This window comes from Dufourea novaeangliae, unplaced genomic scaffold, assembly GCF_001272555.1.
Source record: "Dufourea novaeangliae isolate 0120121106 unplaced genomic scaffold, ASM127255v1 scaffold209, whole genome shotgun sequence".
In the NCBI taxonomy this organism is placed as follows: domain Eukaryota; kingdom Metazoa; phylum Arthropoda; class Insecta; order Hymenoptera; family Halictidae; genus Dufourea; species Dufourea novaeangliae.
In genome coordinates, this window is record NW_015374085.1 from 38,885 (window position 1) to 56,624 (window position 17,740).

General features: G+C 36.5%; 1 protein-coding gene across 1 annotated transcript; it reads right to left on the minus strand.

Annotated features, from left to right (window-relative positions):
- Nucleotides 1–9,529: 9,529 nt before the first annotated feature.
- On the minus strand, nucleotides 9,530–17,108 carry LOC107190723 (nuclear pore complex protein Nup153). The gene is made up of 8 exons (XM_015579585.1): nucleotides 16,872–17,108; nucleotides 14,939–15,229; nucleotides 14,547–14,850; nucleotides 14,260–14,477; nucleotides 13,627–14,003; nucleotides 10,418–13,541; nucleotides 10,234–10,355; nucleotides 9,530–10,176 (listed from the first exon to the last, which is right to left on the minus strand). The coding sequence occupies exons 1-8, from the start codon at nucleotides 16,944–16,946 to the stop codon at nucleotides 10,122–10,124; spliced, it is 4,566 nt and encodes a 1,521-aa protein (XP_015435071.1). The 5' UTR covers nucleotides 16,947–17,108; the 3' UTR covers nucleotides 9,530–10,121.
- Nucleotides 17,109–17,740: the final 632 nt, after the last annotated feature.

Consider the following 17,740-nt stretch of genomic DNA (forward strand, 5'->3'; position numbering starts at 1 on the left):
GTGCGACGCGACTTTGCGATTACGCGCGGCCTAACAGGCGAGTTCGATAAGACACCGGACCGCGAAGTGTGACGTCCGAGACGGTGATAACGTATCCCGCAGTGCCCGACCCCTGCATCACGGCTCCGAGCGCCAGCAAGTATTCCGCCCCTTCAAGGACCCGAAACCCCGACTGAACCAGCCGCAAGCGTTAATCATTCATCATCATTGGTATGTTAAGACTTCATTGTACATTTTATTTTATTCATTGTTAGAATATATCTTGTTGTTGTTATAAACGAGAGTGATTTCCTATCTCTCCCGTTCCATATCCTAATTCTGTATATCATCGGTAAGTTTAGACAGGGCGTGCTTTAGCACCTTAAAAGAGCCAGGACCCGAAAATAGAAATAAAGTAACGACCGCAACGCGGGACGTAACAGGGACACGCGGTCTCGAGAGCGACATGAGCGACATGCACAATGCACGCAGTGACGGAGCTGTCGTCTAAATCGCATAGCGATCGATGTTTGTTTACATGCGAACGACCGGGCCAAGCCACCGCAGAAGTATTGACTAATAAATATAATTTGTTTTATAATTCACGAGATTTTTATTCTAGTTAATGTAATAAGAACCACGAAAATCCAAATGTAATGTGGAACCAGCTAATCATTAGATTGTATACATGATGACGGTGGCTCGAGCTCGAGCAACCGCCACTGCGTAGTAATATCGGTGAGGGTTTCAAGCTCGAGCCATACTGGCACTGTGTTAGTACAGTGTCAGCGAGGGCCTCAGCTCGAGCTCGAGCCTCGCCATCGCTGTGTGTAATACACTGTGTAGTAGAATATCAGTGGGGATCAGAAATGACATAGGGACCAGTAACCATGTTTTCGTGCTCGGAGGGTTAAAGTGTTTGTAGGACGTTACCGACGCCTGTGCGATGTCATGAATGTCAGAAATAGACGTCTTTAGAACTTTCGAATAAGATGTCTTTGTGTTATTTGGGTATTATCTTACGAAATCCCGTTAAAATCGAAGTTCGACAGTTAAGGTCCTTCCGTTGTTACTGTCAGCACTGTGATGGCTGAATATTTCCATGCAATGCAATTTGTTACAAAAACAAAGATGGATTTGTGCGGTAAAGCGTGATCAGAGAAACTTATCTTTGCAGAGTGTGATAATATGTACCTATATCAAATAAATGAATCAAATACTTGACATATCATAATCATAGATAATCTTTATTTGTTTGCGTAATTCCTCGTACAGCTGTGCAACATAAGAAAATTACGTTGTATTATAGTGTAGCTCTCGACGACGAATTGAAATTTTTAATTCAAATGAACTGTTTATGCTGAATAGAGGCCCTTAGCGAACAGTGTCTCCTCACACACGAAAGAAAGATCTCTAATAGTATTTCAGACACTAATAGTTTCTTGTTCTGTACAGGAGGTTTAGATACATACTGTGTATCTGAAACAAAATATTTTTAATAATACCCGGACAACGATGTACATGCCATGATAACCAGTTGTGTACAAGTTTCGAGCAAATTGCCAGCAAATAATGACAAAAGTTGTCTAAAAAACCATAGCCATCTGTTTCTACATTTGCCTTGAGTTTTGCAGACAAAGCTAGGTGACACAACGGTAAAACAAATTGGCAGCAAGTCTTGCAACATAAGCTGTGTCAAAAACGGATAGGGAGTCTCCGCGGGCCAATTTGCTGAATATGTTGTAGACAATTTTCTGCCTACGTTGCTGCCAATGTGCGCGCCAGTTGTTAATAGCAAATCTTGCATCAAACTTGTAGCCATAACTTTATAACAGATATTGGACAACATTTGACTTTGCAGTTTGGCTGACTGGGTGTGTTGATCAGCCACGGGCATTGCAGTATGGATTCCTTATTTCGTATATTTCTTCGAGGAACTATTAAGGAGTGAGCTTGACGCTTACAGACATAAAATACAACGTAACGAGAATTCGAATATTCTTCTTTGTTCAGAGTACACTCTGAATGAGAATCAAATTATTCCCTGCCGAATATTGTACATGTTTTTACCATCATGATCGTTATCATGTAAATGCCCACCTAAAATCGTTATTTTATCCACTAGCAAAATAAAACTGTAAACCGAGAAACTAAAACCGTTGCCACTCGATTCATATTTTTCGTGTAACCTAGCGATCTATGTATAATATAAGTATTACGAGTATAGAGGATAGCGTTAATAATTGTAATTATGTTAACGTGAAACATACCCTATCCACGGTGTTTCTCAACGTCAGTTAGATAGCCCTCGTCATCACAAAAATCTCACGCATCAAAGTCAACGTAGCGTTTACTCAATAAATTATACAGTATGAGGCTATCGAAACTTCTTTTCTGCTATAATTACATTTATACGGCTGTTCCTGTCGTTAGGTAATATACATTAACTGCATTAACATATCCGCTGTCGCGCAGTGGCTTGAAACCTGACAAATTATTGGAGAATAGACACTATTGTTCATATGTATATCTCTACATATAGACTGTTTCAATTTTGGAGGAAATTTTAGAACCAATTTAGTAACAAATTATGTTTCACCCTATTGTTGGCAGAACATTTTAAAGGAAAACCCTCTGCTTTCTTTTTTCATTTTCGTGAATGCACATTGAAAAAAGTACTTTCTCCAGTCTTAATCCAGACTGGACCGTACCAAAAAATTATTCTTAAACATTTCTAAGTTTCTTTTGAGAAATGAAAAATTATTTTTTGCATCCATATAATAGACTTCGGAACATAATTTTTGCAATTTTCTCGAATTCTAAACTTCCAATTCTAGATTATTCATAGAGTAATGGAATGTGATTCAAAATTCATGAACTCTCTAGTTTTTTTTTGTAATTTAAGTAACGTTAGAACTCAAGGTTTATTAAACATCGGTAGGAAAACAATGCAAAATTAGGAATTTTTTATCATTTTTCGATACAGATCCTTGGAATAATATTTGCTTGTATAATGAGATGCTTGTAATTATTCTTAGAAAATTTGTAAATTCTGACTTACATGAAATAGAACTAGATAGCAATACAAACAAAATATCATCGCTTCCTTTTAAACGTTGCATTGCTTTATTAATCGCAATAATTTTAAAAAAGAAATTTCTTCGCGTTCCGATCCATTCTGCTTCGTCTGCTTTACTATTCATGTACAGTGGATAAAAAACCAATATTAGCACATGCTAACCTTTACAATAACTATACAGATTCATAAATTATGTCATAAAAATTTCTATTAACCACAGTAAACTTTAAAACAATGTTTTTCATGATTAGACATATATTGTTCATTTTCTTCAGTATTTTTACCATGAGAGATCCGATTTGTATAAATACTTCTTTTATCCGCTGTATTCTGGAGTAACTAAAGCACTGCGATCCATGCTTTCTTAAATAAAACATTTACAACCCGATAACATCTTTCTCCTAATATAAAAAAGATTATTCGATTATCATTAAGCGTATATGATTCTTGCGTCATTTGTGCCGATGATTACCGGTATCAGGTTGAGAAACACCGATACTCCCTTTACAAGATTACCTAATCTTATACCATGTAATGAGAATATAACAACACCCGATAGCACCTGAAGCAAACGGTGAACATTCTCTCACGTACATTGTATCTCTAATTACAGTCAATCATTGGACTTATTTAATAACAAATATCTCTTTCATTTTTCTGAACCTGAGATCAACACATTCTCAATAGAAATTCAGTGCAATCAATTTCCCATGGACTAAGATTACAGTAAGGCCTCATTCGACTCGTTTATAGCCATCTCATGACTCACAGGATCCAACACTTACCCTACTACTAAGTACTGTTTATTTGAGATTCAATTATCTATTATCTATAGCATTTTAATTCCTTTTTCTCAATGATATCACTGTAGTATAGAGCAAACGCGAACCAATTAATATTCAATTTGGTGTTTGTAATTCCAAGGAGCAAATATTCCATGAATCATGAGATGTTACACATCTATTGTAGAACGATTTCAAAGTGACGCTTTTCAGACATTTACGCAATGGAGAGTAGAAACTGCTACAAAACAATTCCAACACGATTCACTTTAGAATCGTTAATACATCTACGCCCATATACGTTATGCGTCTCTTGTTTAAGGCCATACGCAAGATTTAATACAATGTGATACAACGTGTACATTCGTTAATTTGGAGATTTATCTAGGAGATAGACAAAAGGGACGACACAGCCTAGACAGAGAATGTTCACGGTGTGGGACAGCAGCGTAGACATATCTCAGCGCAGCCTCACTTCACCATCAGTTTGTCATCATGGTAATCGTTAATAATTATAATAATTAATAATCGGGTAATTATTATATATGTTACAGTGATATCTACGGAAGACCCCTTCGTAGACAAAATCCATGACGATAACATTAGAACGTATGAAAACTATTAAGTTGATCCGAAATTTCGTGTAGGTACTCTTATAATTGGAAGGCATTATTTTTGCACAACTTTATGAATATTCTACAATGATAATAAGTAACAGAACAATAATAATAATTATTGCAACATGTAGACTATGGGTGTTCATATGAATTTAGATTCTTCTGGATTCACTCGTGAAGAGGGACTTCTATAGTAATTTATTACCTCAAAGAATGGTTTTATAAGGCAAAGAAAGAACCAAATTTTCTTTTACGCTATATTGAGAAGTTTTTATTTTAATACGGTTTACAAAGTTACATCTGTCATAAATGCATGAAATCCATGATTTAATAAGAAACAAACGTTACGTTTTCCGTTAAGATAAAATTTAAAAACATCGTTCAAATAATTTTCAAAGAACTTTTGGATCAACCTAATATTGAACCTTGCGTATAGGATCGTCTTATGCTTTATATGCTAACTTTACACAAAGAAGTATACTTTTCAAGTGAGTCGCGTAACTACTGGTATGTAGTATATTGTTTGGTAACGGACTACGAAGGGTGCGAATTATCAACGTGTCTCTATTTACAACGAGAGTACAAAACCTTCGAGGTACTGGTTCAGTTGAGACTCCGAACATTGGTAGATTTCGTCATTCTGTATACGAAAATAGCCCACCCCATTACAAGGTCAGATACTTATACATAGATGTTAAGAAGTACTGTGCAATTGAGTTGAAGTAGGGAACAAGCACGGCTATGGCGTGAAGATAGCTTACTGAACTACCACGCTGAGGGTCTATGCTCTATTCTCTACATACACAGTTTCTTTTTCCATTTATTTTTCATTTATCTGTATAAAACTTAGATTTTACGCAATAAAACGTGCGCAAATATTAAATAAATTTGATTACATGTATATTTCATAAAGATGTCTTTATTTATTATTACGGTTTTAAATTTATTTACTATGTATATACTCAAATACAAACATGGCACTTATCATTATGTACGGGAATGGTACTTATCATACAAGCAGGACAAACATAGTAGAGAAAAACATATTTTTTAGTTGTAAATATAAGTCATTTTGATAGAAAATTCGATTGTTTTCAGTACACCGTCACTTTCACTTCTTCGAGCATTCTTATTGTGTTTACATATACATTATGATGAGTACCATTATTGTATTTTTATACACAGTAAACAAATGCAAAACCTTAATAAATTTCACTAAAAGCATTATCATGAAAATACATTCGGAATTAAATTTATTTAACACATTGAGCGCGGAGCCAATTTTGCTCCGCAAGATCTGATTTTTTGTAATACTTGTAAAACCAAACCACATCCTTTGCGTAGAATGTTTTAATAAACTTCATTAAAATTATAACATTTATTTTTTAACCTTGATTCTGCCAGTCCCATGGACCGACACCGCCGAAACAAAAACTCCACTGTCAGCCCCCACGGGCTGACGCCACGCTCAACGTGTTAATATTTACCAAATATTTTTGCATGCACAATCTAAATACAGTGGATTCTAACTATATTGCCACGCAAGACACTTCCTCTTCACATGTGCTTTCGAGCACACAAATTCGCTCTCCCACCACATTGCGTACGCCGGCGCACCAGCACGATCTAGCTTTTTCGCAGGCACTGAGGCCGATGCTATGACGATAAAACTTAGCATGGAGGGGGCACTGAACTCATTGCCATTTTATTCCCCTACAGCTCCGACCATGGCAATATACTTAGAGTCCACTGTATTTTGTAGAGTTGGGCACTATCTAGATAAAAAATTATTTAAATAATAATTCGAATAAACTATACTTTATCTTTATTCGTTATTCGAAGTTTCGAATAATCCAAATTATCTTTATTCGACGAGCAACAAATAAATGAATTTATTCGCTGTATATTCATCTTACGAATAAAGATATTTTTTATTCGGAGAACGTTTCATCCGTACTGTCGAATAAGATTTTCATTTTTATCTTTATATTTATTACCAGCGCGTTTATTCGAGCCACTGAACGCCGAACGACTTGGGCTCAACACCTTGGCATTTAAAGAAATGAAACAATGTATTTTGTAAATTTATATTGTAAAAAACTGAAATTCAGAATTAACTTAATTTCCAATATTATATGGAATAATGTAGGAGAAAATTGAACTAAAATACAGATTTCTAAAGCAAAGCTAATTGTTTATTAAAAAAAAAAGAATATTTCGACACTTCAAACATTAATTTTATAAATCACTGAACAATTCCAGTTAATGGTTAATGATGGACGACTACTGTTTAAAGTCAATAAATAAATTAATTTGATTGTGATTGCTTAATACCAGATTCTGACGACGAATACTGTAAGATGCACCTAATTCGTAATTAAAACTAGAACTACTGACAAATAAATGTTTATCTATTTCTATCGGAACGATAAACATGACAAACTTTTGAAAATATTCAAATTTATAAATAACTAATTTCTTTATTTTCATATTACAATGAAAGTTATGAAAGATCCGAGAAAATGCATTGTTGTCACATTTTAATCATCGTAATAAGAATGTACTAACCAGACATTTAGACCGCTTTGATAGTTCTAGTGTTAATACTTCTTAACCCTTTCATGACCACTGGGACGCATATGTAATATGTACCACTTGAGTGGTTGAACAAAAACTGATCTCAATTACATTACATGTACAAATGCGAAGATCAGTAGATAAGTAAAAAATTCTTAAAAACAATGATCCTTCGTGGCACGGCGATAGCATACGACACTGTTTCGTTTCTTTAAATGCTCAGTGTTGAACCCAAGTCATTCGACGCTCCACGCTCGACGTTCGGCGGCACGAGTAAACGCGCTGCCGAAAGTTATTCAAAGGTTACGCTACGGATGAAACGTGCTTCAAATAAAAAAATATCTTCAGTCGTCGGATAAATTCTCATCGAATACATTCATTTGTTTGTTGCTCGTCGAATAAAGATAATTTGGATTATTCGAAATTTTCTTTAGATAAAGATTTTGCCCATGTCTACTATTTCGTACAGATAAACGACAGAAAGAAAATTGAAAAAAAAGGATGTGCATGTACAGGGGAATCTACTCGGATCCTCGGCGTGGTAGTTCAGTACACTACCTTCACGCCACAGCGGTGCTTGCTCCCTACTTCAACTCAATTCTACTTCGGAGTAGTATTGAAATCTCAATCATGAATATCTCTAACATTATATAGTATCTGATCCTGTAATGGAATATTTTTATAAATAAAATAACGAAATCCACCAGTGTTCAGAGTCTCAACTAAACCAGTAACTCGAAGATCTTGCACTGTCCTTGTTAATTTATTATCCTCGTTTCACGATAATGCACGCAAAAACTGAAAGTTCCTTAAAGGCTACAATATTACACAACATATAGAGTAACAATATATGTAACAAAGTCGCTTGTAAAAATCTATTATGGCAGAAGGTGGGTCTTGTGCCGAGTTATTCTTGGCTACTGTCAATTTTTTTTCAAGCCAACGTTACAGATAACTATCCTAATTCTTAAATAAGACGTGTGTAATCCAATAATCGACACATCGACTAACTACTTTCCGATCTTAGGGACTTCTAAAAACGATATTCGATTCACAGTTCCGTCCTGTGTTCCAAATAACGGTTACAAGATACGTTATTGTAGGAAAATAAAAACTACGCTTAGTATACTGGCAAAATTAAGAAAAAGAAACGAGAATGTAACTCTTTAGAAGTCCCGTAATAATTCATCTTCCATCCAACATACGTCTTTGCATTCACGCTACAATAAAACACGCGACATTAATAGAATTTAATCCTATAAAAATGGCATTCAGTATCTCCTTATAGGGTTAATTCATTCGATATATAAAAAAAATATACAATTTCGACTATCCGACGCGAATCGTTTCGGTAATCGTCAGTTTGTACTATGCCGAATGCCATTTTCGTGTATGATACACTGTTTCTGTTCAGAGCCAGAGCTACAAGGATTTTGTAGAACTGTTCGCGAAATCCTAATTAAACTATAATTAACGCCTATATGAAGTGGGATTCCGTTGATTATTCAGTCGATTCACAATACCCGTGACATATCAAAATTTGTGGAGAATCTATTCTTTTTTTTTTTGGGAGATGATGCATTGGTGATTCCTTCTTAAAGAAACTAAAAACTATTTTGATTTGTTACCTTGCTTATACATATGTACAAATATGTGAATGCTTTATTAATTTAAGGAATATTTGGAAATTTTCGTATTAAGAAATTCTGTATTTAAACTGTTATGAGCTGAAACATGAGACATGTTTTATGGTATCTCAGTAAAATAATTTACTCCCACTAGCACGAAATTTTATTATATTTGTTCGGCAATAATAGATCAAAGTGATAAAGTTCATTATAAAGTCGATATTTCAGCTTTTCGAATACTACCTTCCATGAGTTTCTCAGTTCACATCAATTTTCAATATATTTACTGTTTTGTACTTTATATTTTATATGAAATTACATTTAAATCTGAAATCTCTGCAATGATTCGATTGTGTTTTTTTTTTTTATTTCACGGAGTTAATCAGTCTAACTTCTGGGAGGCTCATCTGTATTTTCATGAATCGTCATTTTAATTTATTAGTATGTACCGTAGGTATAGATTATAAAAACATGTCTCAAGTCTCAGTTCGTAATTTTTTCCATATTAAAACTTTTTTAATAAAAAAGACCATAAACATTTTTTATATGCTGCAGAAGTCTGTAAAAGATACGGACCTCCGTAACAAATTATTTATATTACTGTTCTGTTCATATAAACAACAGAACCATAATATAAACCGCTTATTTGGTCATTTCATGACGTACCTCTCCAAAATTGATATATGCAGACCCCTTAAATTTTTTTTAATTATACTAACAAAGGACCAGTTCGAATACTTTCATGTGTAACTTGCAGTTATCTTCAACCACGGACTTCGAAATTACTTAAATTCATCTTTACAAAATACATATTTTTACATATTACAAAGCAGTATAGTGGATAGTGATTTTGATGTAAGTGTGGAGAGACATAGTTAAATTAGTAAGTGAAATTAGTGAGAATTTCAGCGACCGTAACTACAGCCTTGTAAATCCAAGAATATTTTTTATAATATCAACAAAAAAAAGAATATAATTTCACCATTTGTTCAGTCATAAAAATGTTGTCACGAGTTGTGAACGACTTATACTTACCCGAAGGTGCACTCCCACTCATCGTCTTCAATGAACTGCACACACTCAGTGCTTATCTTCTGTTTGAACGTGTAAGCTTCTTTTTCCATGTCAGTATATATTCAAGGTCTGATTTGGGCAAAGTAATGGGATCTCATCACGATCCGTCCTATTGGTAAAAGTGGCTTTATGCCAGCGTCAATTATCAACCGTTATTATTGTATAATTTAAATAATTTATAATTTACAGATCCTGTGGAACACAAGTGGCTGTACGCAAGCATATTACCATCAGTAGACTCATATATTACACAAAGTGCCTGGTATACCACCACGTATACGTGATATTCTTCACTGTACTGTAACTGTTTAATGTATCTCCACATACACAGGTGTAAAAAAGCATCCGAGTGTATGCACAATTAGCGTCTCCTGTTACTCGCTCTTTACCGTACTCTTCTGAAGGCCTTCTTGATCTTCCTTACAGCTTGAGGTGTACCACTAAAAAATAAAAAATTTAATATCTTTTCCAATTAAGAATTATTTAGCTTTATTTACTTGAATGTCACAGGCGCGTTTCCACCGGTGAAGTTGTAGGATGGTGGAGTATTGGGATCGAACGTCGGAGTAGTACTGGGAGCATTGAAGTTAAATCCTGTGGATGATGTAGGATTGGACGTCTAAAAAGTTATTAATAAAATTAGTTGGATTAACTTTTTTGCAACCTTTCAATTTTACTCACTGATGCGCCAAAGTTAAAGCCACCCGAAGATGTAGCAGGTACGGTGGACCCAAAATTGAATCCTGTACTTGAACTTGGTGTAAATGACGATGAGTGTTGATTCTGAGATGCAGCCTGAGTTACTCCAAAGATTAACGGCGGTACAGTGGACTGACCGAACGTTGGTATTTCAGGTTTAGGTGCATTAAAAGTGAATCCAGAAGTGTTTGAAGCAGGAGTATTGAACGTACTTCCAAACACATTGCCACTTTGTGACGTACTCGTGCCGCTACCAAAGGTGAACAATGGTTTCTGAGTGGACCCCTCCGAAGGATTGGCATTCCCAGAAAAGTTGAATCCTGTTCCTGATTGCGCCACTGGTTGAGGAGTAGCGCTGAACGTGAACAAATTTGAACTTGGCGTGTTAGTTTCGTCTGGTTTGGAAGTAGATCCAAACATATTGGACTTCGCGTCGCTGACAAATGTTGAACCGCTGCTACCAAAGATAGGTGTAGCTGATGACCCAAAGAGGGTGGTCGACGGCGTGGTTGAAGACGCACTGAATGTTGCGGCTGGCGTTTGGGGAGTTGAATTGAACAAAGATGTTGTTTTAGTATCAGTACACCCGAATACAGGCAACTTAGCATCAGAGGATCCAAAGATTGATGGTTTGCTCTCCGCGTTACCGAATGTTGCTACTTTATTCTCTGGTATCGCGAATGGAGACGGTTTACTTGGATTTGCAACAAATGTAGCTTGTTTGTTCTCTTTTGTACCAAATGCCGGAATAGTTTTCGCATCGGTGTTGTCAAATAACGATGGAGTACTAGAGACACTTGAAAATATTGAGTTTCCAGAACCGTTTGGTAGCGCACCGAAAGTTTTAGTTGCCAAGCCACCCTCTGCCGTTTTACTCTCTCCGAATGTGAAAGTATTAGATGACGATGCAGGCGTTGATGTCACTAACTGATTGAAAGTGGGTATTGACGTTTGCGCTAGTTTTGTTTCAGGAAACGCGAAGGAAGATTGAGTAGAAGACGGAAGACTTGTTACTACACTGGTAGAAACGCTGCAAACTGCAGTCGTGGAGTTCGGTACACCGAATGCGAATATACCGGCTGGTTTAATCTCTTGGGAGCTATTCGGCGAAGTAATTAATGCGTTACCACTGGTGACAGTGGATTCAGTAGTACCTGTAGTTGACTCTGAAACTTGTGTCATTGTATTTCCAAACAATGAACTTTGCTTTTCTATATCTGATTTTTTGGTTTCGGGTTTCGGTACGCCGAATGTGAAGGTAGCTGGAAGCGTTGTAGAAGATGATGTAGTGACAGGTTTATTGTTTCCTGCTAAGTTCTCAGTTTTTGGTATACCAAAGGAGAACGCTGACATTGGTTTTTCTGAAACTTGCTTAATCTTTGTTTTCTCACTATTCTTTGCTTGTAATCCAAATCCACTTTCTATAGTAGTGTTTCCAGTTTTTAACGTTTCATTCAACATCTTCTGTTCTTTCTGAACGCCAAACGTGAATTGGCTAGCTTGGCTACTCGGTTGACTCGCACCAAATTTAAAGGTACTCGTAGACGTTATACTCTCTGTCTTCTGTTGATTAGCTTTATCTATTCCAAAATTAAAGCCGCCAGTAATTGAAGGCATACCAAAATTGAATTGTAAACTGGAACTAACGTTTGTAGATGAGTTATCCGACTTCTTTATTCCAGGTTTTAAACCTCCGCAGGCAACACACTCGGTAGCTTTCGCTTCATTTTGTAACATACAGATATCACAGTTCCACGCACCCTCAGGTTTCTTAAATTTATCTCCAAATCCATTCGGAACCAATGGTGTAGCAGTTTTCATTGTACCTCCAGTACTAGGCTTGGTTGTGTTACAACAGGGACAAGTATCAACAGAAGCCGCGTTCCTGACCATACAACAAGGACACTCCCAAGTATCTTTACCTGGTTTAAACTTCTCCATTATTTCATTTTTAACAACTAAATTATTCAATGTCTTCTGATTAGTTGAGGTACTCAAATCATTAGAGTCTTCATTCCTTTTAGGACTTGATTTAGATGCGCTACAAGAGCACACGATTGAACTTCCAATAATTTTTAGTATACACTTGGAACATTCTCCAGGTCCTTGTACACTGTCAACGACATTATTTATGTCAGAGTTTGATAATTTTGCTATGTTTGAGTTAGCTTTGTGTATAGAGTTTAGTTTGAGTGCATTGCAAGCAACACATTTATCATCAGTTTGCTTATTTCTTAAATAACACGACGAACATTCCCACTGATCACTAGAAAGTTTAAACTCGGATCCAAACTTGTTATTGCCTGGATTCGAATCATTAGCATTTGAGAGTGTTGATGGCAATTCACATATTTTATTGTCTTTCGGATTCGGTTTGGCAGTTTTACAAGCAAAGCACTGGGTTTCAGAGTTACTGTTCTTGATTAAACACTCGGAACATTCCCACATAGATGAAGTATCTTGTAATAGACCAGATTTTAAGTTCACAGTTTTAACTAAATCTTTACTTGTGCCTGAGGTAATTGTCTTTTCTTTGTTATCAGTGGAATCTTGTACCTTCGTATTACTTGACTTTTGAGGCTCAATTTTCGCTGATTTAGAACTGAGGATATCCATCACGCTTCCTGATTTTAAGTCTTTTGAAGTAGCAGGAACAATATTATCTGCCTTTTTAATGTTCTCTTTCGGTCTGGGTGCCGTAGACGAACCATACCAGACGAAATTTTGTGTCACAGAAGCTATACAATTGGTAGATGACACAACAGCCTTACCACTTCTTTTTAAAGGCGAACTTGAGTTACTAGATCTGTCAATTGACTGTTTGTCAGCATTAAGCGGACTACTAAATGTAAAGTTGTTGATAGACTTCAAGGTATTTGTAACATTCGTTACTTTTATAGGACTCGCAAAGGTAAATGTTTCTTCCATAGGAGTTTTGTCCGACGACTTTAAGTTAACAACTGGCATGAAATTAAAATTAGGTAAAGACGTTATCGGCAAAGGTATACATGGTAGATTGACTGGTTGAATTGCCTCTTCTTGTTCGAAATTCGTCGCTGTAGTCTTGATCTTCCCCAGATGCTTTGAGTCTTCATCACCTTGCGTCCTGAAAAAGAAAGTTTACACACGTATAAGTCACGGACAATTATAGACAAGAACTTCTTTATTTAACGCAGAGTTGAAATTTATACCTAATATGGTATTCTTGTGGAGGTGGTGGCTCACTGCGAGCTGAGACAATTTTCCTAGCCACAAGCGTAGTGTCCTGCAGTTTCTGACGCCTTCTCAACTTTAATATATCGGGAATAGTCGGCACAGTTAATTCGCGCGTCAAATGACGCAGTCCAACTTTGGTTGGCAATATTTCCTCCCTAGCTCTTTTTTTATACATCGACGTGTTATTCAACATTTTTAATGGAATCTTTTTAGCGTCCGTTACCGGCGACGAAAAATGTTCCAATGCCTCTAATATTTTTTTTGCTGTTTGACTCATGCCAGATGAATCAATCCCAGATATATTTAATGGTTTTACTTCAACTCTTGTTCTTCTTGGAACCTTAAGTTGAATCTATAAAAGTCAAATCAATACAGTTCGTGATAGTAAGATGTGGATGGTAATAATTAGACTGCGGATTTTATAAAAGTTCAATAAAAGACATAAATTTCATTGGATCCAATGATTTTTCTATTTTAGTTTGAACCCAATAAGATACTTAGGGGGAAAAATAAATTTCTACGTTTGCTCGTCTTTATAAATTACGTTAGAAAATGTTATTTTGCATAAACATCCGCAGTCTAGACTAATAATATTCAATACAATCTACCTCGTTTGAGCTGTTAAATAAACAGCGACCACGTTTGTACAGATCGGCTGCATTCGCTCCACCAAAAGTAATATTTCCACTATAGAAAGGTGATGACAACGGCGATACATGATCTGGTGTGTTTGTCATCATCGACGCGTTAAAACTTGGTCTACGACTGCTTAGCGTGTCCCTATTGCTATCTAGGAATAAAGACCTTGGAGACTGTGTATGATTGGCTGGAAAGAAGAAAAGAAGAAATGTTAAAAGCAGATTAAAATAAGTTTCAACAAATAAAGGAATCTTACTAAACGTTAATTTTTCATTGATAAATCTCTTTTTGTTAGAAAATGGAGAATTGTAGGAGACATTTGAAGGGGCCTCCTGTCTGTTTGTTTGTGGAATAAGAGAGCTGCAACCACTAGTACTTTCGCTAGACTCAGAATTGTCATCTGTGCCATTTGTAGCTCCATTATTTGTTGCAACGACCAATGAATTCAAGTCAGCTCTCTGAGGTGTTATATTTCTAATATCTGTTTGTATTGCAGGTGTGGACGATATTAAATTTGTCCCACTTGGCCCAGCCATCACAGGTACAGAGAAATCCTCAGACTGAAATAAGTAATTTAATTTATGGAATGAACCAGTTTTCAATAGTTACCAAAGCTCCTCAATAGCTCCAAAAAGAAATTATATTTACCGTCTCATTATGGATTGAATATTGTAGTTTAGATGGACTGGTTTTGTTCAATGGAGCTTTAGCTCTTGGTTGGATTACGAATGTACCAGATGGATAAGTGACATCCATACGAATACATGGTCGTTTTGAAGGTGGAGGCTTTTGGATGTCTTCTTCAGATTCTACCTGTTCAGGGTTCTCAGTATCGACTAATACATCTCCTTCATTTTGGGAGGAATTGAACCATTTACTGATCCATGACCTTTGCGGTATAAGATCTGTTACCTTTGTTGCCACCTTTTTTACAAATGACTGAAAACAAAGAAATTTAGAGTAAACCTCAAAACAAAACATCTATATCTTCATTATTACTACAAATTTCAACAAAATATTTCAAAATATCAAAACAATAGATTGTTTTGAAGTTTTGCATAGAAATACCTTTTTGAACTCAATTTTTACAACAGTAAAATATTAGCAGCTAATTAAAAGCTTTCCAGGGTATTTGACAGCACCAGGTCTGGTACATAAAACTAATCAGGTCAATTATAGACTTCCATAATGAAAAGGAAATCATGTTTTGAAGTCAGACATTATAAGTGATTCAATAGGTATACTTGGAAGTAACAACATAGCGAGGCATTAAATATACCAGGGTCATGTAGTTGGGTCTACCAGATAATAGATGGTATCATAATAGTAGATATGTTGCCTAATATTACACTAAAAAAACTAACTGTCCTCCTTTTAATTATATTTGAATTAATATGTCTTAGCGTATCAGGGTCACCTCTGCAACACATACTAAGTGTTTAAAAATTAAACTCCTTATAAACTTAAATGTTCCAGAGCATTAATGATAAAAATAGCATTTGTTGAATCCATTAGAAAATGTTCATAAATTTTACTTTCGTCAAAAGCATAAACCTACAATCACCCAAACAAAAATACAAGCAATGTCAATTGTATTTCAGTAAAAATTTATGTAAATTCATTTGTTATATAGATAGGTTACTTTAGACCATAAACATAGATATATGGACTGTGCATCTCCCTGAAACAGGCATCCCGAGTTTAGAAAGAGATAGATAGCTTTTGGAGGTTTAGCATCTCTTTTTAAATCTAAGTAGTAGGGGATGAGGTTTTGGGACTCTGTGTTTTGAACGATTGACTTAGCTATATTAGAAAGAGATAGTAAGTCCTATGAAAATAACCCATCTCTTTCTAAAGTTGGGACGCTGACTCAGCCTGATGCGCAGTCTATATTTCTATATCTATGCTTTACAACTTAAATACTTAACAATAAAAAATTATCAAAAGACATAGAAATTGTTCACTATAGAACATCTTCCATTAGTTAGCCTTTCAAATCCTCTGCTAAATACATATATGAGCAACATGAATCATTTACATAAAGATCTCACATGAATTCATTGACTACGCTAATATATTTGTCACACATTTATATAAATTATGTACGAGTTCACTTTAGGAGATATTAAAAAGAAATTAAAAGGTGGGGTTTTGGCTAATGTGGAAAGTCCTCTCATAATTTCCCTTCTATATCATTTATCAAATTCTTAAACCTTCGAAGAAACTCTTTGACTAGAAGACCCTAGCCAAATCAGACCTATGATAGAATTATATGCTGCTGGCTCCATAAAGATCACTGACTCGCTACAACATTACCTATAATTATATCTGAATAGAGGATTAGAGTTTGGAAAGGGTTGAGGTTAATGAGAGAACTCACATAACCGTGACATTGTGTAGGTCTAACGAGGCTACAACTCAGGAGGACATGCGTCCCATGGGAATCGGTCCCAATCGGGTGTGATAAACGGTTTTAATTCGTCAGGGTTTCTAGTTCGAGCTTCAAGGCGGGAAGAACCGTTGGCCTCGGATTAGGTTTGTCACCGTCGCGAGGGGCTCGTGCCAAGAGTAGACTACTCACATTGTTTGCGTCGTAGGGCCTCGCATTCCGCGACGATGACCGTCTCCCACTCAAATTTTTAGTTCCTTTAGCCATGATCGAACAGCGATCACTGATTCACAGATAGAGAACGCGCGGTAACACCGCTCACAGCTCGCATCCCCAGGGATTATCAAGGAATCACCAGCTTCTTGACTGAGGCCCACGAGAGAAAATATGGCCGACCTGAAAGACCGCCGCCAGGGCGCCAGCAGCCCCCCTCTGAGTGTGCGCCGCAAACGTCTGACCACGTGACACTAGTATACACGATATACACCACCGATAATAGTGTCCACCAAAATAGTGTCCATCCCACTTCGGACAATTTACAAACTAAGTATAAACCGAAATAGGAGGTGTTCCTTATCCAGTGATATGCAATAGTAACGTAATTGCATAGACATATATAATAGATTGCGCGGTCTTATGGTAGGGATGAAGCGAGACCGAAGAACAGAAGTAGCGCTCGAGTAACTCCTCTCTAGCTCGCACATTGCAGAGGGAGGGGACAAAGCGATTGGAGGGCGATGAGGAGAAGGAATGCTGCACCATGCTGCACTGCACGCATGTAATATCTCCATGTTCACACCAGTGATGCCAGGACGTGGGATTTTCTCCCACATGGGAGCCTTCGTGCGCATGCGCATGCTGACGTCACAGCTCGACGACGGTTGTTTCCATGGATGTATCTATGTGCAACAGTAGGTACGCGTAAGGGGCCCTTCCCAATTGTTTCCCGCGTTTTTTGTTAAAGTGAAGGTGAGTCGCGTAATGTTATATAATATATTGAATTGTAGTGCAATATTAGTGTATTACAGTGACAGAAACCAGAAGATGGATTACCAGCAGCC

Bases quoted from the DNA above. Each gene is read 5' to 3' on its own strand.
- LOC107190723 (XM_015579585.1), bottom strand. From the start codon at position 16,946: ATGGCTAAAGGAACTAAAAATTTGAGTGGGAGACGGTCATCGTCGCGG. The intron at 15,230-16,871 runs GTGAGTAGTCTA...CTTTGTTTTCAG, and splicing joins GGCCCTACGACGCAAACAAT to TCATTTGTAAAAAAGGTGGC. The intron at 14,478-14,546 runs GTAAGATTCCTT...TCTTCTTTCCAG, and splicing joins CAATGAAAAATTAACGTTTA to CCAATCATACACAGTCTCCA.